Raw genomic sequence first — 24717 nt, forward strand, 5'->3', positions numbered from 1 at the left:
GGAGGCCTCTGGGTTCTAAACTGCAGGCGTTTGAGCATGCAGAGTGTTTTGCCCCATAGCTTAATGTGGTTATTTAATATAAAACTACCTTGGCTGTGACTTTTGAGTTCCTCTAGATTCAAAGACATACCAACTGCACATATATATACACTGGAATAACAATGATAAGGTGTCATCATCAGCATCCCTCTCTTTCATTTGTCTTTCTTTTGAACGATTTGATCTACCTAAATGAAGTTAACCAAAAGCTCTAACCCCCATAAGAACCCACAGCTTCCAAGCAGAGGAAAAAGATGTCACCTTTTTCTCTGTACTAGACAAAATGGCAACAAAAGAAACCCCTAGAAGCCTAGCAAGCATATTTTTTCTCTGCTACTCAAAGAGGACCACTGGCTTCTCTGCGAAAGGGCTCCTCCTGGGCGTCTAAAATCCTCTATCAGCCTGGGATGTACAGATGCCAAGGCTGCAGGAAAATCCCTTATAACCCCCAACCCAGGGATCGGCAAATGGAAGCAATAGTGACAGCACAGGAAGTTCTGGTCCTTCCAGCTGCGGGGAACTCCCAACGTGAACTCTTCCTGGAAGCGCTTTCTTCACTGCTTCTCTTGCGAAATCTAGTGGCCTCTCCCTCCCTCTCTTGCTTCTTAAGCTGGGAAGTGCCGCGAATCTCGGCACTGAGCTGGAGTGGAGTGAGACTTCCCCCTCGGGTTCTGGCGGGCGACAAAAAACCGCTGCAGCAAGGCTGGACGGCAGCCTCCTTGGAAGCGCCTCTCCTGCAGGTGGGTCACGTTGCTGCCTCTTGCCTTGTAGCTGTCCCCAGCCACCCATGCCCCCTCCCCTATCTGCTCTGCCTCAGCCCACTTGTCGAACCCTTGCTTTCAGGACTACCCTCCCTATTCCGCTGGCTCTGGGGAGAAGGTGCTGGCAATCTCTCCTCTGCCCTCCCGCATCCCTTTCTGGGAAATGCCACCCACCGGTGCTGAGTGATCAATTAAGGAATTCTTCAAGCTTCTGGATTCCTGGAGTTTTATTTATTCATCACCAACTCCAGGTTCGCAATAAGAATACTTAGCGGTTTGGTTTCCTTTCTGTCTTCCTTCTGAGCAAGATCAAACTTGCAGCACCCATCAGAAGAGAGCCTGTAAGAAGGTGGCTTTAGCAATCTCCACTGCCACAAATCTGAGGCCGCATCTTGACTAAGAGCTGAAAACGTGTCCTGAGACCTGAAATTCCTTCTATCCTTGATCTTAATTTGAATTTCCTTCTGCAGGTTAGCGATTGCTTTTCCAGAGAAATATTGTTTAGAATGGAATTTATTGTAAAGAATAAAGCCTTGGCTCCCTATTAGTCCAGAGACAGATGGCAGATAGTGTTTTCTCTGGATGGTAATTTGGGAACTTTCTTTAGAAGCAGAAGGAATATTAGATGGAGAATGAGGGGAAGGGCCATAGAGGGAGAGCAGAATTCTATTCCTGGTTCAGGCTAGAAGCTCAACATCTCAGCTTCCTTATCCATACATGCAAATGAAAGCTATTGGACTAGATGATCTGCAAAGTTCAATTTTAACAAGGTGAAAAGACATGACTAAAGATGCTGTAGGTGAGAAATCAATCGAATATCTCATCAATGCTCTAAGTATAGCAGAGTAATTACTTTTTCCATAATAATGCAAGTTGCATTTTTTAGGGAAACTGCCCAGCTGTGGACAAGAGTCCCTTCCCGATACACTCAGCTTTCAAAACCATACTTCAGCCTTGCTATGTGAGAATGGCCTATTCTCTACAAATGGCAATCATATAAATGTCACTCACATGAAAGAACATTTTTTCTGATACAGTAGATGTAATTTTATAAAATGGCACATTTATTTGAAGCAGTAACTTTTTTGAGATATGGTCTTTTGCAAGGCCCCGAGTTTGTCAGAACACTGTGATTTAGCACCGTATGGAATTCTACCTGCATGTATTCTACCTGCATGACAAACACTGCCAACCCAGAAGATGGGACTCAGCACTCCCTATTTATCAGGCTTCGAGGTTTTAAAGCAAATGGTACATGCATTGAGAGAAATTGGGTCATAGCACTTTCTCCATTTGGCAACATATATGATTCTGCTGAAACTCACACAGCTATTTGAGATTCAGAAGCCAGTTGTAAAAGAACCATCCTCTAATTTGAGAACTATTTCCAGACCCCTGCCTTGCTTAAACTTGCTAACTTGTTTAGAAGGACCCAAATACATTTTTGTAAGACTATTAATAAAGTAGAAACCCTGTACCTTGCACCTTGTTGTAAATAATTTCAAAGCTAAGTATGTTCATTTTTTCTTAGAAATTTAAAGTTCAGGAAACCCTGAGTGGTCACTCTTTGCATTACCATGACGAACTACACCTAAGTCATCCTACCACAAGGATACAGATTCTCTTTTTAAAGGCCTCCTGAGTAGACGGTTCTGTAGTCACCCTTAGAAACACATCCCTGTGTTTCATGATTCTTACCATCCAGTTCTCCATGTGATTCGTTTAGATCTTTTATCAGCTGCTATTGAAACATCATTTTCTTTTAAAATCTTAAAAAGACTGATAAACTGTGGCACCAAAAATTACGTGTGTATATGTGTATGCATGTGTGTGTGCGTGTGTGTTAAATTTTCAAAGTTTTCAAAGTTTGCAGACTTGCTAGGACTCCTTGTAGCTGGTTCCTCCGGATTGTCCTCTTACAAGGAGGCTGTGTGTTAAGTATCTGCATCTACAGCTGCACATAAATCCTATTGTAGGAATATAGAACAGGCTGTAGATGATGACGTTTTCTGAGTGGGGTTTTTTTACTGAAGTTGTTGGTAAGCTGGATAATAGTAAAAATATGATTTACAAAGACAAGGCCTCTGAAGTTATTTAACTGTGTCCTTTATATAGCAAAAATGAAAGGTTTATTAGTTAATTATGAAGACTTCCTCAGACATTCCACACACTGTGTTAAACCTACTCAGATATTTTAATGGCTTTAGATCATTTCCAAATGAATTTAATTGACACTTTTTCTTTCATTGAAAAGAAATCAGCTCTGGAAGAATAAAGTTAGGTAAATAACTAAGGATAATTAATGCTTATAACAATGTATGATAACATATTTGACATATATATATATCAATTTGTTCTTCCATAATCATTAAAGAAATGAGAACAAAGTATGTTTTCTCTATTCAAAGTTCATCGTTCAGAAATGTATCACTATAAAAAGAAAATAATATTTTACTAAAATAAGTATTTCCACTGTAATTAACTCAGCAAGACAATGACATCCTAATCTAAATTCATCTTCTCAATGTTCCAGAAGAATTTATTAAGCCATGTGTGGAGAGGTCTTACCGTATTGTAGATTGACAATCGCATATTTATGAAAAGTTATTTTGGTAAAACATGTTTCTATTAAATGTAGATTATACAATCAGTCCTGAAGTTAGGATGAAGTAGAGTTCACTTTTCATCTTAAAAGGAAGAGAAATGTACATAAAGCATAATTTTGAAAAGCTAAGGACTGTAATTCTGTATAAACACAAGGCTAAGAGGTAACAATGTAACTATACAGCACACACTCCACAGGGTCATTAATAAAACTCAGCCCAGATAGTCTCTTTGGTCTCAGACCAAATTTTACAGATTAAAAAAAAAAAAACATCAAGAAAGTTTATGAACAGACCCAATTGAGAATATTTTGACCTCTAAAACCCAAATTAAAATTTACAGAGTATACAGAAAGATTGGGGCCAGATCTCATGAAATAAACAAGCATAAAATCGTAACAATCCATTGTGAATAACACCTCTTTATTTTTGAACATTTTCATGTTGCCGGTTATGGGCATAGCAGGTAATTCCTGCACTGCGTTAATTAGCAGAGTCAAAGGGTATGGCAAATTTCAAAGTGCCTGCCACTGGGGGAGAAGCATGAGATCGCTTTGCACAATGCATACAAATATATAATTGCAATTATTATTACCATAAGAAAGTAAAAATAACTTGCAGGAGCCTTGGTGTTTCTTCTCATTAACCTTAATTTTGGTAAACTAATTATGCTGCTATCCTGGGTAAAGTTAGTAGTAATTTTATAACCATAATACTTTGGATACTAACTCATTTTAAAGAGTGGCAATGAACTTAAGGTATTTGACTGAGGTAGTGAAGATTGGAATATTGAACTTTCAAAGGTTCTAATTAGTTTAACTTAACAAAAACATTTTGGTCCTTCTTTAACATCTAAAAACATGGCATATAATATGAAGCTTATTAAACAGTTCAAAATCATTAAATTATATCAAATCGTTCTTATACACACAAAAAATTATGATGTTTCTTTTTATTTTTCTCCAGTACTCAAGTAATAAAATGATTCTTCATTCTTTCCAATTGCCCTGATTTAGGTGGGATGGCAGATGGGAGGAGGATGAGAGGAAGCAATTAATCGGCCAGTAAAAGGTTCATTGCAGTTAATAAAGTGTGCCCTTTGCCTCTGTCGAGATACTAAAATAGGTTTAACCAATTTTTAAAAATATTTTTTTAATTTATTTTTAAAAGATACATAGATCACACAAGTTTAACCAATTTTTGAGTCATGTCTGGAAGATTGGATGGTATGAATTTGGGGATAGTGGTAAACAAAGGGGTCCCTCTATCCATCTCCCTGAGAGAACCAAGAGGAGCCTAGAGATAGCAGGCTTACAGCCAACACTGCCTTAAATCCAAGTGGGGTGGGGAATGAGGAGGCAGTGTCTGAGCACCTTATTGGGCCTGGGAGAACCATATGGATTTTATTTTCATAAAGAACATAAAAGGAGATTTCAGGCATAATGTACAGAGGCAGAATTGGAAAGGTGGTACCATTCTATCCGTCAATCCAATTATTTTCCCACACCTGTGCTTACTTGCCAGAGTTTTAAGGAGAGATAAGGAATAGAGCCACTGGTACGTGCTGGTAAACAGCTCCCAAAAGGAGACAAAATGCCCTGTGCTGATTTCCATAGTGTAAAAATTCCCACCAAAGCTTATTTCAAGCTCTCAGTTGGCAAGCCAGCTCCAGTCACACCAGTGAAATGGCTGAGATTAAAACCCTAGAATTAAAAAGAAGTAGCTGTTTCCTTGAAAAATATTTAACGGCTCTGCTCTCCAGCTTGCGTATCAGAGTAGGATGGAGGAGCACAAGGATGGAGGAGGGATGGTCAAGAGCACTTTCTCCCCCTGGGGTAAGAAATGGAGCAGCTTCAAAGCCAGATCATGCCCACAAGCTATAGCAGATCCACCTGGGCAAATATTTGACACTGGCCATTGGAAGCCCTTGCCTCTGAGAAGCAGATTAGAAACAGAGGAAGCTAGTACCCAACAAAAAATAACGGAGGCTATATTTATAAATCCACCCCCACCCCAGGGGATTTCCAAAAATAGTGAGAAGATACTTTGAAGTAGACTAGAGCACCCCCATCAGCCGGATGGGAGGTTGGGGTCAGAACCACAGAAAAACCACTGTATCCCGACTGATGTGGCAGTAATCAGGATTTAGATAATTACTGGTGGCTTTTATGTGAGAATAAATGAGACATAGGTAATTTTATTGCAGCAAATTATGTCAAACCTGAAATTATCAAATCACTTCCTAAACATCTCTAGAAATGCAAAACTCAAATGTGGACACTAACCATTAAGTGGATTGTTGCTGATGGCCCAATTACCCAGTAAGCAAATGTGCAGGCAGTGCGCACAGGCCAGCTACCACCACAATAGTGAGAGAACTGGCCCTGGTCCCAATCCTGAATCTTTGGTAAACCACAAATTTGTGATGAGTTGCTCAGGATTTAGAATATAAAAGAAGCAGTGCCAATATGAGGGTATGATTGTGGTTGAAAAGGAAAGTTTAGGGTTGTATATGCCACTAGAAGATGAAACATGGAACTGTATAGCATAGCGACCCCTGTTGTGGATGATGAGTGTGGTTAATAGTACAAATATAAGAATTCTTTCATGAATCAGAACAAAAGTGTGCTAATATTACGAGATGTTTATAATAGGGTGGTATTTGGGCAAAAATACATCTAAAGCAAACTATGGACTGTAGAGAATACTAATATACTAATATTTTTCATCAGTTAGAAAAAGAGAATTATGCTAAGTGACAGAAACCAGACACAAAGTACTACATACCATTTGAATCTGTTTATATAAATTGTAAATATAAATACATTTATAGAGGTGAATTAGATTAGCAGATATCTATGACAGGGGAAGGATAGAGGAATTGAGAGGTGACAGCTAAGGGAGTGGGGGGTAGAGGTTTTTTCTGAATAATGAACATGCCCTAATATGGGACTTCAGTGATGAATGTGCAAATCTGTGATTATACCAAAAGTCATTGAATGTATACTTCAGATGGGTTGTATAGTAAGTAAAATACCTTAGTAAAATTGCTTCAAAAAAATGAACACAAACAGAGGTAAAGGAAAAGTAACCCAGCTATGACTGAATCCATGACTGTGTGTCATAAGCCCCAGGTTTTAATCAAATGAACAAACCAGCCTTGACAGCAGATAATGAACCTACCTGGTGAAATAACTTAGTCTTAAAACAATCTTAATTTGTCTTGACAGATGCATCTGATATCTACATGTGGCAACATGTATTAAGAAAAATTTTAATTGTACTAGAATTTCACCAAGGAATTTAAAGTTTAAATAAATAATTTATCTCCTAAAGTATGAAAATAGATAATAGAGAGCTGCATTACCACACTTGCCTCTTAATTCCTTGAGTAGAAATGAAATGTTACTAAAGAATCATTTGCGTTGCATCACTCACTGTAGCTAATTGTAGTTATTAGCAATTCATGCAGAAGTGCATGTGTTCATAGAGTATTTAGTGTAAAGGTACTTGTGACTTGATCAAACTCTGCATATTAAGATAGTTTTCTTTTGTGTTATTCTGTTGACTAGCAAAAAAACTAATCATCAGCAAATTAGGTTGCTATGAGATACATAACATTTTCTCACAAAACATTGAAATAACTGATCAGTTTTTGAGTGACCAATCTGCAGTGGTTTCTTTATTTAGATACAGAGCTTTAAAAAGTTAGATTTCCATTAATGTATGGCTAATAGTAACTATAGTAACTTCTGTAGTTACTAGTACCTATTTTGGAAATCACGAAGTGATTTATCATACTACAGATTGCTCGAGTTTTTGCTTAAACTGACATGGTACTAAAGAGAATAGACAATGATATGAATTTGTGAGAAATGCACACATCTCAGAAGTTAGATGTTGGGTCTGATAAATGACTTCGGACATTCTTTTGATCTCTTTAATTCAAATTTCTCTTTTTTTTTTTTTTAATTTATTTATTTAATTCCCCTCCCCTCCCCCGGTTGTCTGTTTTCTGTGTCTTTTTGCTGCGTCTTGTTTCTTTGTCCGCTTCTGTTGTCGTCAGCGGCACGGGAAGTGTGGGTGGCGCCATTCCTCGGCAGGCTGCTCCCTCCTTCGCGCTGGGCGGCTCTCCTTATGGGTGCACTCCTTGCGCGTGGGGCTCCCCTACGCGGGGGACACCCCGTGTAGCAGGGCACTCCTTGCGCGCATCAGCACTGCGCATGGGCCAGCTCCACACGGGTCAAGGAGGCCCGGGGCTTGAACCGCGGACCTCCCATGTGGTAGACGGACGCCCTAACCTCTGGGCCAAATTCCGTTTCCTCAAATTTCTCTTATTTTTGAGAAAAGGTGTATTTTCTTTACAAAATATGAATTTGGTGAAATTAAAATTTCCCATTGAATCATATTTTAATTTTAGAAGGGCTTGTCTTTCTTCATTGGTAGTCCATTCGACATGGATGCTAATCCACAAGCCTGAAGTATCTTTTCCAGCCAACCCTGCCCCTGTGGCCACGTTCTTCTCCTATTTTCTTCTGAGTTACAAAGATCTGAAAATAGGTAAAAGCACAATCTTCCATTTCTTGTGACCCAGCTGTGAAAATAATTTAAAGTGTAGTAATAGCTATTTTGCTAATCTGGCTATAAATTAGGCTAATTTTAATTGTGGTGAAATTTTTTTTTTAAATGAGTGGTTCTTTACTAACTGGGGTAATACATTTGCAATTGCTTTTCCTTCTGCCTGGAAAACTGCACATGCCAAGCTCCTTCTCATCTCTCATGTCTCAGCTTGATTTAGGGTGGCTAGATAGAATACAGGATGATCAGTTAAGTGTGAATTTCAAATATTACATGGGACATGTACTAAAAATTCATTCATTATTTATCTGAAATTCAAATGTTACTGGGCCTCCTGGGTTTTTATTTGCTAAATCTGGCAAACCTAGTATGACTGGCACTGACTTAGACTCCTGCTGACCACTTTAGCGATCAAGTAGACTGCCCTCTCCACTCCAACTATTTTCTATTCCATCACCCCATTCTTTATTCTTCAGAGAAACTTGCCACCATCTGAAATAATCTTATTTGCTATTTATATGATCATTGTCAAATTTTCTTAAGAGAATACACATGCATGCACATATTATTTTTGTAGAACAAAAATTCAGATATGTGGGTTGACACTTTCCAAGGAATTAACACCTTTTAACTCTATGAAAGATCTTATGCTTCAGGTCTTTATCCTCAGCATATAAAATAGTGCCCGGTAATAGTTAAAGAGTGAAAGAATGTGTTAAAGTATCTATTAAAAGAATTTGGAAAGTATATAAATATCACAAGTAAGAAATTATGCTTGCAAACAGAGATACATCTGACTACAAGGTTAAATAAGAAATATGTGTTTGTTTTCAAGTTATATACAGATAGACAGATAGATAGATAGATAGATAGATAGATAGATACACATATATATAATAAAGATTGAGCTGTCCAAAAGCAAAAGAATAAAAACTAATATAAAATTCCATTGATGGAGGTCACAGTAAGTTTTTTATAAACTGTAACTACTACTCTTTTTAAGCCAGTATCTTCTGATTTTGCTAATAATATGTACCTATCAGTCAAGTCAAATATCAAAGAATACACATTTAAATGTGAACATTTGTTTTCCCTAATGAGCCTCAATCTCACTAAATACAGAAATAGCTGTGTGAATGAATTGGATGGGTTTATGCATTAGTATAAGGTTTTAAAAAAAAGAAAAAAATGTATTTTTGCTTTCCAATTGTCAGTGGGATATATTAAAACAAATGCTCTGAATCACGAGAAGTCTAACACAGTTGCGCAACTCCCTCATGCACCTTTGCCTAGTGATAAAAGGAAACATTTGATTGATGGGCTTCAGCTCATTACAAATATGTTATCAAATCATCTAGGGCTTTCAGACTGGAATTCAGAAGGAATAATAAAACAGAAGGAAGGACTTTTTAAAAATCCCTGTTTACAAGCATCAAATTAAAATGAAAAATCCAGTCACATCTTATAGAGTTTAAAGGTATTATTTGTATTGTAATTCCCTAGAAAGTGGCAAACCAGATCTCTGGGTTGGTGTGTGACAACACCAATGGGGGTGTGTGTGCTTCCAGAAGGGCTCGAGTCTGAGCCATTCAGATGCTTGTAGGTGCAATCATTTCAGAACTCAAATGGAGAGAGGGACAGAATGTCTTTAATAATGGTTTCATCCAAATGATAAACTAGATATTATGCTGCACTAGGTGGGAGTTGCCATTAAGGAACACCATTTGTGTATAGACTGCATCAAACTATAACTTTGTGGCTCATGGAAGACAACTCTTCAAGTCTTTCTTGATAGATAGAGCAAAGCTACCCTGCAGCCTGACACTGCGTCCCCAGACTCCCTTGTAGACCTGCATACTCAAGCACACTCATTTCACCTCTGGTTTACATAGAGGGGGATTCTAGCCTCTTGGCTTCAAGCAAAGATTACTTTGGGGAGAAAATTGTAAAACAGGTGAAATGTTCCTGCAACCCCTTGCAAGCTCCTCATCAACAACATTTTCTCTCTCTTGTCCTTCCCTTCCTTGTCCAAAACACTTCCCAGTGGTTCTCAAACCTGAGTATCCATCAGAATTACCTTGAGAGTTTGTTTTGCTTTGTTTTGTTTTTTTTAAATACAGATGCCTGGGCTGTATCTCAGACTAATTGATTCAGAATCTCAGGAGGTGGTGCCCTGGCATTTAACAGCTCTGCAGCTGATTCTAATAGGTGACCAAAGAAAAGAAGCACTGTAGCAGGCCATTAACTGAGAGCTAGCATAACAGCTGATAAAAGGTTTAAGGTAAGGGTTTGCAATCTTGGCTCCACTTTAGAATATGATGGGGGAGCTTATTTTTTAAAAGGCTCCATCCGCAACAATTGATTCAGACTCTCCAGAAGTGGCACCTGATCATCAGCATCTTGTAAAAGCCCTCCATGTGATTCCACTGTGCACCAGGGTTGAGAACCTCTGGTTTATACTGTTACTCTTTGCAGAGGTATTTGCATTGTTTAAGCCTTAATGATTGTAAGAATTTGCTTCAAAGATTTAAAGAAAAAGGAAAGCGAATGACAGGAAAACATCTGTTTAAACCATTGCATTTCCCCTCTCCGTACCCCTTCATACCAAACTGCATAGACAGTTCTTTCTTTACCTACTTATGATACTTATAATGGATCCTGGCACACTTTTTATTACTAAAAACTGTATGTGGTGATGATACCAGTTTTGTCTTTACAGGTATTTTAAAACTTCAAAGTTTTTTATATTAAACTTTTTAGCATTGTTAGTTTGTATGACTACTTTAAATTTTGTGCGCTAAGAAACAAGACTTCTAATAATGCATATAACTAAGATTGAGTCTTTACATAAGGGATTTTTAACTTTCTGTGGAGTTCTCAGGATTAAAAAAATAAGATAAATTCATGGAAACTAATATTTCCTTCAGAACTACCTGCACCAAGAAAATAGGAATAATTTCTTTCCTTTTTCTTCTACAAATGGTATTACATATATAGTATGTATATTTTCCCCTTTTCTCCATGAAATCTTTGAAGAAAGCAAATGGCCCATTTTCTAAGGGCAAGACAAAAAAGTTCGCACCTTTTAGAGGACATAGTTAAGTTGTCGACCTTGTTCTTCTGACTAAGGGAATGGAGGACAGGGTCTATTCCAGTGCCTGCAGAGAGAAAGAAGGGCCATTTAGCCTCAGGCTGCTGACACACAAAGGAATTCAAATCTGATTTTGGCTTATGCCTCAAATGAGACCTATGCCTACAGTCACAGATATATACCACTGGGGTTGAAAGAAGTCCCTCATACAACTTTAACTTGCATCCATTTATCAGATATCTGCATACTGCAATTATGCTTTAGTGTGAATTTATAAAAGAGCCTGTAATCATCTCTGAAACAAAAAACTAGGTTGCATTTTATGTTGGGAATCTGCTAAAAAAAAATTGATTTGTTAAGTATAAGCGTTTAAATATACAATTTTTATAGCTATGGACAAAGTTATTCTAAAATTATACAGAAAAACAAAGGAACTAGAATGACTAGAAAAGTTTGAAAAAGAATAAAGTGGGAGAAATCCTCTACCCAATTTTAAGACTTACTGTCTAGCTACAGTCAACAAGATTGTGTGGCATTGGCAGATTGTAGATACATAGACCAATGGAACAGGATAGGGAACCTGGAAATAGAACCACACATGTTCAGAGGACTGATTTTTTGACAAAGGTGCAAAAGCAACTCAACGAAAGAAGGGTAGTCTTTCAATAAATGATGGGGGAGGAATTGGCTTTTCATAGGAAAAAAAAAAAGAACCTGAGCTTAAGCCTTAAACTTCATTTAAAAATTAGTTCAAATTGGATCATGTTTTAAATGTAAAATCTAAAACTACAAAACATTTATAAGAAAATATGGGAGAATATATTAAGGACCTAGGGGCTTTGTGAAATGTTCTTAGACATGACATCAAAAGGAGAATTCATTTAAAAAATCAATAAATGAACTTCATAAAAATTAAAAGCTTTTGCTCTGTAAGAAAAAAAAAAAAAGTCAGGGTGAAAAAACATACTTCAGACTGGAAGAAAATATTCCCAAACCACACATCCAACAAAGGACCCTTATCTAGAATATGTAAAGAATTATCAAAACTCAACATTAAAAAACAATCCAATTAGAAAATGGGTGGATGACATGAAGAGACCTTTCACCAAAGATGACATATGGATGGCAAATAAGCACGTTAAAAGATATTCAACATATTAGCTATTAGGAAATTAATGAGAACACCAAATGCTGGTGATGTGGAGAAACTAGGTCACTCATAAATTGCTGGTGGGAATATAAAATGATACAGGCACTCTAGAAAAACAGTTTCTTTAAAAAGTAAACATACACTTACCATGTAACACAGCACTCCCATTCCTGGGCATTTATCCCATAGGAGTAAAACCTTCTGTCCCCACAAATACTAACATAAGAATGTTCATATCAGCTTTATTCGTAATAGTCAAAAACTAGAAATAACCAAAATGCCCAACAAAAATGAACCATTAAACTAACCCTAGTGCATGTATACCTTGGAATGCTAATTAGCAGCAAAAAAGGAAGAACTATTGATAGACACAACTACTTGAATGAGTCTCAAGGGCATTATGCTGAGTAAAAAAAGCCAATCTCAAAAAGGTCATATATATATAAGTCCATTTAATATAACATTTCCAAAATGAAAAAAATTATAGAGCTGGAGCTCCAATTAGTGGTTGCCAGAAGTTAGGGATGGGTGGAGGGGAGAGGGGAGTTGGAATGACTGTAAAGGAGTAGCATGAGGGAGACCTTTATGGTGATAGAATAGTTCTGTACCCTGATTGCATGGGTGATTACATGAATCTACACATGTGACACAATGACATGGAAATATGCATACACAGTGTACCAATGTCAGTTTCCTGGTTTTGATAATGTGCTACAAAAGTTACGTAAGCTGGGAGACACTGGATGAAAGGTACATAGGGACCTCTCTGCTCTATCTTCATAGCTTCTTGTGACTCTACAATTATCTCAAATTAAAAGTTTTTTGTTTTTTGTTTTTAAAAAAGCATTGATTTGTTAAGTATAAGCATTTAAAATATACAACTTTCATAACCCTGTTTTGACATATCCATATTTTTAATATGCTGGAATCCTCAAAAGCAGGAAGAGACCTGGACCACCCTGACCGCCGTGAGGTTCTGAGAGGAGTAAAATGCAGCAGCCAGGCTGACCCTAACAAGCCTCATGAGATGTCCAGTTGGAAACACCCCAGAAGAATGCACACTTATGCCTTAGGTTCCAAAGACCTAGTGCGGGATCTGCAGACAGACTCTTTCTGTCCCAACCCTGTTCTCCATCTTGTACCCCACCCTACATGCGCAAACACGCACACAAACACAGATATGCAAACACACCTCAAATGCGTACACACAAATACAAGCTTCCCAGTGATGGCTGCTGCCATGGCCTTCCAGTCATCTTGGCTACCTTTGGCATTCCTAATCAATGTAAACATCCTGGTAGTATCATTTTACCTGTCTTGGCTCTACACTCCAGGAACTTTTCTTGGCGATGCTTCCAGAGGAGGCAAAACTGGTCCTGGGGATTTTCCAACCCAGAGATATTCCTGTTGTGATTCCTTTTACATAACTGAGGTTTGTGGAGAGCTGAAGGAAAAAGAGGAGATCACTATGTTGTGTTTTAACTATTTTAATCTATCTTTCTACTCCCTTAACTCCTCTTCATGTTTACCACCTTTCTTACTTTTCTTTATTCCTTCCATCCTACATCTGACAAGAGTACAGTAGGACTAGAAAACTATTTTGTTTAGTCTTTGAACTAGGAACAATATACTTCCTTTATTCTATGTTAACACATACGAGCTGCTTTGAATTATAACAATGTCTGAAATGGGTGTAGCCGCCTTCTTTCCATAGTACTTATTATAAAATTCTCTCTCAACTTGACCTCCCTTGTGTTTGAGAGTAAACGTACATTCCATTTTTTAAGAACTGCTATCATTAGGATATTTTTCCCAAGAGTTCAAAATTAAATTCTTCCCGGGAATTACTCATTTTTTACTTTTTTACCTGTTATTTCCTCATCCTAGTTTATGGTGACTCTAGGTCAGGTAAATTTCCTTTTTTCAGAAAGTAACTAATTTTGTTATCATCCAGGGTTGTTTTGCAAGAAGAACCTGTCAGAAAGGCTTGTGTGCAAATAGTTTAATAGGGAAGCAATTCCAGGGAAGAGAGTGAGAGTCAAACAAGAAAGACAGTAGCAGTGTGTCTTACCAAGTTGGCCACAGCCAGACAGGACTGATGCTCTATTCCACTGGGACTTTGTCAAGAGCCTAATGAACTGTGTCAGAACTGAGTGCCTGGAGATGGGAAAAGGAAGCACTTTTCCATGTCGTCCTGTCCCCACTGTTGCATGGAAGCCTCATGGGTCATACACGTCTGGGTGCTAAGGAGTAACCAGTCTCAGCGAAGCCCCAGGACAAGAATCAAGAGATATACAAGGTGGGGCCCCAACTGAACCTCCATTTGACTGTGGATGTTGATCAGAGTTAATTACTGCCCAGGAGTGGGAGACAGGACCAGGAGGTGTCAAGTATAGCTCAAGATGTGGCTGACACAATTATCAACTTTAGAGCTTCAATAATTTTCTTAAAGAGTAACTAACTGCCCAATGAATAACTCTCTATTCATTCAAACAGAGTTATAATATTTTCTGGTTTTGGTAACTTCAGTTTCCTCAGTTGTGTTTTTGAAGGTTTAAGAGTAAAAATAAATTTTAATGGTTGGGGTAACAGCTCAAGTAAATTACATTGGATTTCAAGAAGTATTTTAAGAGGGAAATATTAAAATAAAATGTGAGAGATTTAAAAGTGAGAGAAATTCACACTTGAAATGGTTTAATATTTGTGTTTTGATAAATGCATATTCTCTAAAGCCATTCCATATAGAGTTTCATTTATAATAATTGTGGAAAGTAGGAGCATCTTAAGAAACATTGTACTCTATTTCAGCTAAATTTTACATTTATATTTACAGTTATATTAAAGTAACTAACCCTTAATTTATAGAATTAATATAAACTTTACATTAATTAGATGGTTAATAGCATATAGTAACTAGTAGTTGAATAGAAGATTAATAGATTATTAAATTAAATGAAGGGTTAATAGTAGCCATTGTTTATTAACTACTTACTGTGTCTCAGGGTTTGTTTTGATACATTACACATCTAATCCCCACAATATCTCTGAAGTAGTTACTATCAATCGCTCGTTTTTAAGGTGATGAAACAAAGGCACAAAGAGTTTGAGTAACTTGCCTAAGATCCAATTGCTAATAAGATGTGGAGCAAAATGTAGTGCTCAATATCTTCATTTTTAAAAAAGTTCATGGCATGTTAGAATAAATGATTGTGGTATCCAAATAGCCAAAATAGAGTCTGGAATCACTCTCTCTTCACTATGGTTAAAATGATCCAAATGAGAATATAACAAAAGGAATCATCCATCTCATTACAGGACACTGGAAACTTAAGCAAATCTGTATTTTGTTTGTGAATGTTCATCTCAGCATGAAAGAGAGAAAATATGTATATTAAGATAAAAGAATGGAGAAAAAATGAAGGAATAGACAATCTAAAAACTTTTAGAAATATGAATGTTAGGTAAATGCAATAGCACTGCAATACATGTCCGTGGTTAATTCATCTACCAACAAGTGTCTTGGTTTTTCGCTGCAATTTTTATCCAATAGAAATTTTTCACCAATGATTTTGTAAAATAATTCACATATAAGAATATATGATCATTTTCACGTCTTCCAAAATTTGAGGGAAATACTCTCAAGATAATTCATTAGAAGATTAGAGAAACTCAGAGATAATGACAATTACACTGTTTCCTGATATATAATTCTATTAAATTTCCATCGCCAAAACATTCATGTTTTGTTAGATATTTGTGATTTTTTTTCAGTTATGGAGAAGATTTCTGCAGATGCACTTCCTCTTACTATCAATTCTTCAGAAAAGCAAGAGACTGTGTGTATTTTTGGAACTGGAGATTTTGGAAGATCACTGGGACTTAAAATGCTCCAATGTGGTTATACCATTGTTTTCGGAACTCGGAACCCCCAGATGTCCAGTCTGCTGCCCAATGGTGCAGAGGTCTTGAGCCATTCAGAAGCAGCCCAAAAGTCCAGCATCATAATCATAGCAATCCATAGAGAGCATTATGATTTTCTCACAGAACTAACTGAGGTTCTCAAAGGCAAAATATTGGTCGACATCAGCAACAACCTCAAAATCAATCAATATCCAGAGTCTAACGCAGAGTACCTTGCTCAATTGGTGCCAGGATCCCACGTGGTGAAAGCATTTAACACCATCTCAGCCTGGGCTCTCCAGTCAGGAGCGCTGGATGCAAACCGGCAGGTAAGATAAAGTGATGAATTTATACTCAAGATTTAAAACATTAGGCTTTTAATGTGCACTTACCTCAAACATTCCAAAATACATCTCCAAAATAAAACACCTACTAAGCATTTTGTTCTACCAATATGGACCATGAATAATAATCTTGTGTTTGACCAAGTTGGGAAGTCAGTTGTTGTGAGGCATTTCCCCCTGTCTATACTCTCAGCTTTTAGTTAGATGGAACCCAAAGGTATCAGTCTATGGTGGTCTCCTGTCAGCACTACAAACTAAAGCAGCTAAATTGTTGGTAGACATCCTTTCCCTCTCCACTACTGTGTATGAGACTGATTTCATTTTTGTACCCAAATTGGAAGCAACCCATAAGGTATGTGGCACCCACAAATACAGAAAAGAGATCAAGCTACTCACACTGCAGAATAGAATAATGTGCCTAAAACCACCCTCAACTTAAAACCCAGGTCCTTAGCTACTCAGCACACACATGCAAGTTTTGAATGTCATCCTGTTAAATATTAATTATCTGTCATTGTTTGAAAAGCAGTTCACTATTCCATGTCCTTGATCTGTTTATATAAACTTCCAAAATAATTAAGTAAAGAATAAATATAGAATTATTTTTATCCAGGTATTTGTCTGCGGAAATGACAGCAAAGCTAAGCAAAGAGTGATGGATATTGTTCGTTCTCTTGGACTTACTCCACTGGATAAAGGATCCCTCATGGCAGCCAGTGAAATTGAAAACTACCCTCTGCAACTATTTCCAATGTGGAGAGTCCCGCTCTACTTGTCTGCTGTGTTGTGTGTCTTCTTCTTCTGCTATTGTGTTATAAGAGATGTCATCTACCCATACATTTATGAAAAGAAAGATGAAACATTTCGCATGGCAATTTCTATTCCAAACCGTATCTGTCCAATAGCAGCACTTACACTGCTTGCCTTGGTTTACCTCCCTGGAGTTATTGCTGCCATTCTGCAGCTTTATCGAGGTACTAAATACCGCCGATTCCCAGACTGGCTTGACCGTTGGATGCTTTGCAGAAAGCAGCTTGGCTTGGTAGCACTGGGCTTTGCCTTTCTTCACGTCCTCTTCACACTGGTGATTCCTATCCGCTATTACGTAAGATGGAGGTTAAGAAATATGACCATTACGCAGGTAAATCTCTACTCATATTTATTCTCCTTTTCTTAAATCAAAGACAAGTATTTCTATATCATACTTCATTTCACAACTTTAGAAAATCACTCTTCTAAACATTGTTATATTTTAAATGACTAGAATTAGAAACTTCAAGTCTGTCTCTTTAAGGAATCCAGTTAAGATTTCATACAACTATTGAGAATGAAAGTTAGACTCCCATGTTCAGTAGAACTAAAATCTGTGTTCCCAGAGCTGGCTGAGATGCTGACAAACTGATAGATTTGGGGCCTCAGGAAACTACTTGAATTCCTTTGGATGGCAGTCAATTATTGTAAACCAATGTGTTTTCAAGCTTTTCTTTTTAATCATGCTACTTTCTTTTGGAAGTCCCAACCAGTCACCTTGTAAAGGGGCTGCTCAAACCTGTGCCACAGGAATGTAAGCAAATTCACAAAAGGGTGCTTATAAATCCATCTTCCCTTGCAAATGTACTTTAACATTTGATTTGTGGGAAGTACTCCTGGCTAACAAGAAAACTGAGCAGTTTGAGAAAATGTCAAACATTATCTTCCACACAGTAAAAAAAATCACAGAGTATCTTAGGGACTCTTCTAGTGATCCTGGAGAAAGTATAGGAAGTTAGTGCTAATTCAGAAATACCTGGTTTTAATCTATCTCAAAGGCTGTTGACCATTAGCTCACTGATGATGTTTCCCTGGGTTTCACTATATTTCCCTAGTAAAATATGGGAAATTCTGAGTAAGAGTCACACTTCAAGAGCCTATTTCCTCTCAACCTGTGGTGTCACAGATTTGATGCTATATTACAACGCAATAAACAGCAGAGAACCCAAACTGTATGTGAGTGTGTGAAGAATCAGCCTTAAAACAGAACGTCAGAAGCCTGGTGTAATTATTGGACAATATCAAGTTTTGCATAGGGACCAAAAAGCCATATGGGAAAGAAAGTTTAAGAAAATGTATACTTTGCATAAGGATTAATAAGGTAAATTAAAACTCCCAGCACAACCGATTTTTCTACCAAAAGTATAATTTCCAAATGTATTCTTCTCTTCAATTATTTTTAAATAATTATTAACAAATTCTCCACAATTTGCTCTGAACAAATAAACCACATGGAGGTATTTTTCAGTCCCTTACAAGTGTGGGCAATTTGTTAAAAATGTAATTGCTTAAAATTGCTTATAAAATTTCTTAGGTGACAACAAATAAAGACAATCCATTTAGTACTTCTACAGCCTGGCTTAATGATTCATATTTGGCTTTGGGAATCCTTGGATTTTCACTGTTCGTACTCTTGGGAATCACTTCCTTGCCATCAGTAAGCAACATCGTCAACTGGAGAGAGTTCCGATTTGTCCAGGTAAGCGCTTCCAAGATTTAATCTGCTACATATTGAAAAATGAGGATGGCTTCACAAACGGGCTCAATTTTCTCTTATATCATGCCTAATTTTTCATTTTGTTCCATCACTTCCCTAGCAATCTCTTAAGAATAGCAACTGAAACAAGTTCAAATCATGAAACGCTAAACTCAGGTAGAAAAAAGGCAGGTTCCGTAATTATTTGAATTCCCAGCAGAATATCCCTTGCCAAAATTCATGACTGCTTCCAGAGCCACAGCTAAAACTCTAGAGTGAAAACACCAAAAACTATTATGCTTTGTCTGGAGATATGATCAGTGAAGAGAATAAAGAGAAACTCAAAGACAAAATTTCTACTTCTGAAAATTAACTGTACATTATGGTCGTATCAATACGGAAAGGCATGTGTTAAAATGAAATGTAAACCCTTTGAAGCAAGATATAACAGATTATCATCACCCCACACTTAATGCTGCCCTACAAAATGGAAAAAAAGTTTTCTTATATCAACCACCGAGACACCCCACTGAAGGCGGTTAGTAACCATTCTTATAGACCAGTGGTTCTCAAAGTGTGATCCCAGCATCAGCAGTATCAGCACCAACTGGGAACTTGTTAGATACACAACCCATTAGGTCCCTTCCCAGACCTACTCAAACAGAAACCCCAGAAGTGGGGCCCAGCAATCTGGTTTAACACGTTCACCAGGTGTTTTAGATGTATGCTCAATACAGACCAGCATAACAGAGTAGATTATTAGTACTTGGAAGTAGGCTTGAATTTCACAGAACTACTTGGACTTCAAAAGACTTGCAGTTTCTCCTAGGGGCCAAATGCAGTCAACATTTTCTCATGTTAAAACCTTTACTCAGGCATTAAGACAGAAATAGACATTGAGCTTTAGAATTTAGGCAAAAAAAAGATAAAATTTTCTAATTGTTCTTCATTGCTACAGAAATTAGCTAGCCTCTTCTTCTAGTAATAATACATATGAACTAGGTATGTCGTGAGGACATATAGTGTCTTATTCATTTCTGGCCTCCAGAAGAGGAGACCAATATGAGAATTTAACTCCTGGAGATGAGAGATAAGGTCCATTATTAATTTAACTCAAGAGTTTACTCCTGGAAAAATCTCCCATCCAGCTATGAGAAGATGAAGGCTGTGTTTTGTGAGCAACAAACTGGGTTTTTTTTCAGAATGAAATATTTATCATCCTGAGGGAGATGTACTGCTTCCTTCAGTACTTAGCAGAGTGTCCTAAATATTACAGATCTCAACTCTTTGTGGCTGTTGATAAATAACATTCATTGGCTTGGAGTGCTTCACTTTAAATGCAGTGTTTGATGTGCATATTTTTCGTTTCTTGCTTATAGTCCAAATTGGGTTATTTGACCCTGATCTTGTGCACAGCCCACACCCTGGTGTATGGAGGGAAGAGATTCCTCAGCCCTTCAATTCTCAGATGGTATCTTCCTTCAGCCTACGTGTTGGCGCTCATCATTCCTTGCACCGTGTTGGTACTCAAGTTCATCCTCATCATGCCGTGCATAGACAAGACCCTCACCCGAATCCGCCAAGGATGGGAAAGGAACTCGAAAATTTCAAAATCTGCATTGAATGGGAAAACAGACATTTAAAGGAAATTTCAATTTACCCAGACTTCTAAACTACAGCATTAAATGTTAAGAGGAGAATTATGATACAGTCAAGAAAGGCTCTTTTCTCCCTTCATACCCTTAAGTTTGTGAACAAAGAAGATCACTTTTTCTGGCTTTGTGAAATCAGCAGCTTAGAAGACACTGCCAGGTTTTATCTCAGGTTAGGATGAATCTGTGCAGGTCCCTCACAGAGACTGGGCTGAGGCTGAGATTAGCTTTGTGGTTTAACCCTGTGAAGCTTCTCTATTGTGGGCAACTTGCATGACTTAATGTCTTGCAAAACCCAGAAATACATGCAACTTCCTCCTCTGGCTTACCTAATGAGTGGAGTGAAAGAAAACACAGTGAGATGGTGACCACTGAAAAGGTTATGTACGGTATAGCTGAAGAAGGCCAAATGCAGTAGAAAGAATGAGTTTTTTTGTTATTTTTTTCTAAGTAAAGGCAATCATAAATATTGTCATAATGAATTCTGTAGTTAGATGTATTCAATTTTTTAACCAGTAAAGATGTGTATTCTGGGGAACTAGTAACAATGCAAATATCACAATCCATCGGAAGTAAGCATGTGTTAGACATATGTAAGTATATACAATTCTCATAAGATCCTTTCTCTACAAGGAATAGATATAGGAAAACTTGAGTAAACCAGGAGGGATCTGCACATGGATTTTCTCAATGAACTATAAGCATGACAGGGCTGATAAGAGCTCTTGCACAAAAAGTTCAAATAAACCCAAATTTTAGATAGCACACTAAATAAATATTGTAAACTCAAACTATGTTATGTTTGATAATAGGCTTTTTGCTTTTGCATGTTTTGTAAGTTGTATAGTCCAAGTATTTTTCAAAAGTACCTACCAATGGAATGATATCATAGTTCATTATAATTTTAAGCAGTGAAATGGAATAGTCTGAAGGTATATATTTAACCAATGTGTAAACTAGAGAGAAAGATGAAAAGCCCAGGGGCAGAGAGCTGTGAGCAGCAATTTAATATGAGACTTGCTTCTTTGTCAGATCCTTCCTGGAATGCAAAATGGTTCTCTGTTTTCTAAATTGATAGTGTCATTTCCAAGATGACTTTCAGCAGGGTTAGCCTTTCTAGCTCAAATATGGAGCTAAAAGAAACCTTATGCCTAAGCTTCCCACATGCCAAAATAACCAAAAGGCACTGAGTTGTCCTTCTTCTCTGCACTCTACAAAGGCATTTATTTTCTCTTTTGTTCGCTTTTATTATCACATATTACACCAACATTATATAAAATAATTAAAATACATTTAAAAATCACCTATAATTCAGGTTTGTTTTCAATCGAACTTTTTGAAAACAGTTATTTCCATACTGTATATTCAATTTTGCATCTTTCCTTTTTCACTCATTGGAGACTTTATTTTCTTAATCGCATGATATTTAGATTTTTTAGTGGTTGCATAGTATTTCATTACATGAACATTTATTTAACCACTGCTCTATTTAGACCTATAGATTGTATACATTTTTAATGAAAACAAATAACATTTCAGAGAATGTCTTTTTGCACTTATAACATTTTCCACATTTTTAATCATTTCCTTGGAATTGTTGCCAAGAAGTCAGGTTATAAAATTAAAGAAATTTTGATAACATTTGATAAATATTGCCAATTTATTTCTAAGGTTTCCTTATCAACACCATCAGCATCAGGTGAGACTATTGGTTTTATCCCATCTTTGAGGATTTCATTATTTCAATTTGTGGTCATTTATAAATGGCAGAGCAGGTCATTTATAAATGGCTGAACATATCCACCATTATTTATCCTTGATCCCACCCAAGCAAGGGTACAAAAAAAAATGCCAGAAGACTTTAAACAAAGTCATCGTTTATTATGCTGACTCCCTGTATCAGTGGGAAAGACAGGAAAAAGTTACTACTCACCCACTCCATTTCAGGAAAAATGTCACTCAGTTGATTAAAGCTTAAGTACTATCAGGACGGACTGGAGAAAACCTTTAGGATTCTCCAGGCTCCTTTCCCATGAAAGAGTAATATGTTTCCCCTGGGTCACAGTTCAACAGTGAAAATAGAAAATGCCAACCTAAGTAAGCAACTCACCTTTAGTAAAAGGGACTCTACTTTTATAGCCTAGTAAAAAATGCTCTGCCTGAGTGCTTAATAAAAGCTGGTCATCAAGTCTGAAGGTAAAGAGCACCCCTGACTGTTTGGCCTAGCAGTTACATTGCCAAGCCAACCCATCAGCCCCAACCAACCAAAGGCTGCAAGCCCCACCAATTTACCAGAGAAAGCCAATTTCCTTCTTTCCCTTCACAACAACTTGCCCTCCTTCCAAAACCATCAAGCCAATTTAACCACTTCAACACAGCTGACTCCTGCAGTTTATTTAAGGAGCATTCCATTTAATAAGTCCAAACTTTTTTACATTAAAAATAAATAAAATTTTTTACTGCTGGTAAAAATATATTATATTTCCTATATTATAGGAAATATTTTATTAAGCTCAAAGACCTTTTATTTTTGTATGTTTCTCCATGTTAAGGGATGACTGCTTTTGTAAATATGTACTCATTAAACTTTATTTTAAAAATATTTTCTAGTTCTGTTTAATTCTGATTTTGACTCATCAGTGTTCCAAAGAGAGTGAAATGTTTTTAAATCACAGTAGTTCAAGCATCTGTGACTAAAAATATCTCCCTTCAGAAATCAGGAAAAGAATAGCAGTAAATGGGTTTTTAAGCACATTAACAGATTTGCAGCCTCATGCAATATATGGTTGAGCTCAGCTGGGTGGTACATTCTGTGAATGCTTCAGAATTACCCTTAGAGAGAGAGAGAGAGAGAGCATCAGCCAGCTAAATAGAGAGGACTGTGCTATGCCACACAGGACTTTCATAAGAGTTAGAGAAAGGCTTTCCTTCTTCCAGGCAGATACCATATGGACAGGACTAATGGCTTGGTAAGTGGACTTGGGGTTGGATTTCAGGCCGTGTGACCAGACACTAAATAGCCTACACAACGGGAAGCTTCAGCCCTGATGGGTGTTACCATGCTTTCAAAAGCAAAATAAAAATGGGTAAATAGAGAAGCCTGGCAACCTGGAATAAGTTAGAAGCAAATGGAAAAGGTCCTACCCAAAAGCTCATTTAATTAGAAATTCTTCACAGAGCTCTTCATTCATTTATAGTTTAGGGATCAAAAAAGAATCATGATAATACTAATTGCATTTAATGAATTTCATCTCTGGGAGTTCAGAGAATCTGGAACTCCTCCCCAAATCAAGGTGAGATGACAATCTAGGTGTCCCATACAGAGCTCACTATTTTCATCCTCCACCACCACCACACCACATCCCCGCCACCACTTATCTAACACACATATAAAAATGCACACACACACACACACAAAATGAAGTCCAAAAATATCTTTCCATGGTCCTACTTTAACCTTCTACAGTGAGTTGGCATTATAATGTACAAAATCCTCCACTCTTATAAAGATTTGTTCAGTAGAATTTAGGAAAGGAGATTAAGGTACTCTGCAATGAATCACCTTTCATCAAGCTCAAAGCAAAGCCCTGAACTCTCAGATAAGAGGAAGTAAGAAAAAAGTGTCAAATGAGGGAAAGAAAGGATCAAGGGTGAAGGGCAAAGCGATGGTGGTTAGAAAAACAGGGAGTGCACAAAAGCAGAACAACGACCCCTGCCCCAGCCCAATCAGTACAGAAGCATCCAGCACTGCGACTTCCTGTTAAAAAGAAAACTCAGGTGAAGAACCTGAGGCTTAAAACATTAAGTGCCTTGCCCAAGTTCATATACCTAGGAAGAGTCAAACTGGAATTTGAATGGAGGCGGTCTGAATCCAAGGCCAGTCTCTTCCAACACAATATAATGGAGGACACCCCTGCTGTCCTCCAAAACATCCCTTTGAATCCAAGTATTAGGCCAGATGAACCACTGGCAACTTTTTTTTTGGGGGGGGGGGAGAGACATTTTTGAAAACATAAATTTCATTAACATTTTAAATATTTTAGATTTCCCCGTCCTAAGCACTGTATATTTGTTTTGTGGGGTTTTTTTTTTA

General features: G+C 37.3%; 1 protein-coding gene across 3 annotated transcripts; it reads left to right on the forward strand.

Annotated features, from left to right (window-relative positions):
- The first annotated feature begins 603 nt into the window (after positions 1 to 603).
- On the forward strand, positions 604 to 23226 carry STEAP4 (STEAP4 metalloreductase). 3 transcript variants are annotated; one of them, XM_058297021.2, is made up of 6 exons: positions 668 to 779; positions 14177 to 14521; positions 15994 to 16451; positions 17080 to 17607; positions 18811 to 18975; positions 20352 to 23226. In XM_058297021.2, exons 3-6 carry the CDS (start codon positions 15996 to 15998, stop codon positions 20613 to 20615), a joined length of 1413 nt encoding a protein of 470 aa, XP_058153004.1. In that variant the 5' UTR covers positions 668 to 779; positions 14177 to 14521; positions 15994 to 15995; the 3' UTR covers positions 20616 to 23226. The 3 variants fall into 3 exon arrangements, with proteins under 3 accessions (XP_058153005.1, XP_004478137.2, XP_058153004.1); XM_058297022.1 differs by lacking the exon at positions 14177 to 14521 and having other exon boundaries at positions 604 to 779; positions 15973 to 16451; XM_004478080.4 differs by lacking the exon at positions 14177 to 14521 and having other exon boundaries at positions 653 to 779.
- Positions 23227 to 24717: the final 1491 nt, after the last annotated feature.

Source organism: Dasypus novemcinctus, chromosome 5 (genome assembly GCF_030445035.2).
Source record: "Dasypus novemcinctus isolate mDasNov1 chromosome 5, mDasNov1.1.hap2, whole genome shotgun sequence".
Lineage (NCBI taxonomy): Eukaryota > Metazoa > Chordata > Mammalia > Cingulata > Dasypodidae > Dasypus > Dasypus novemcinctus.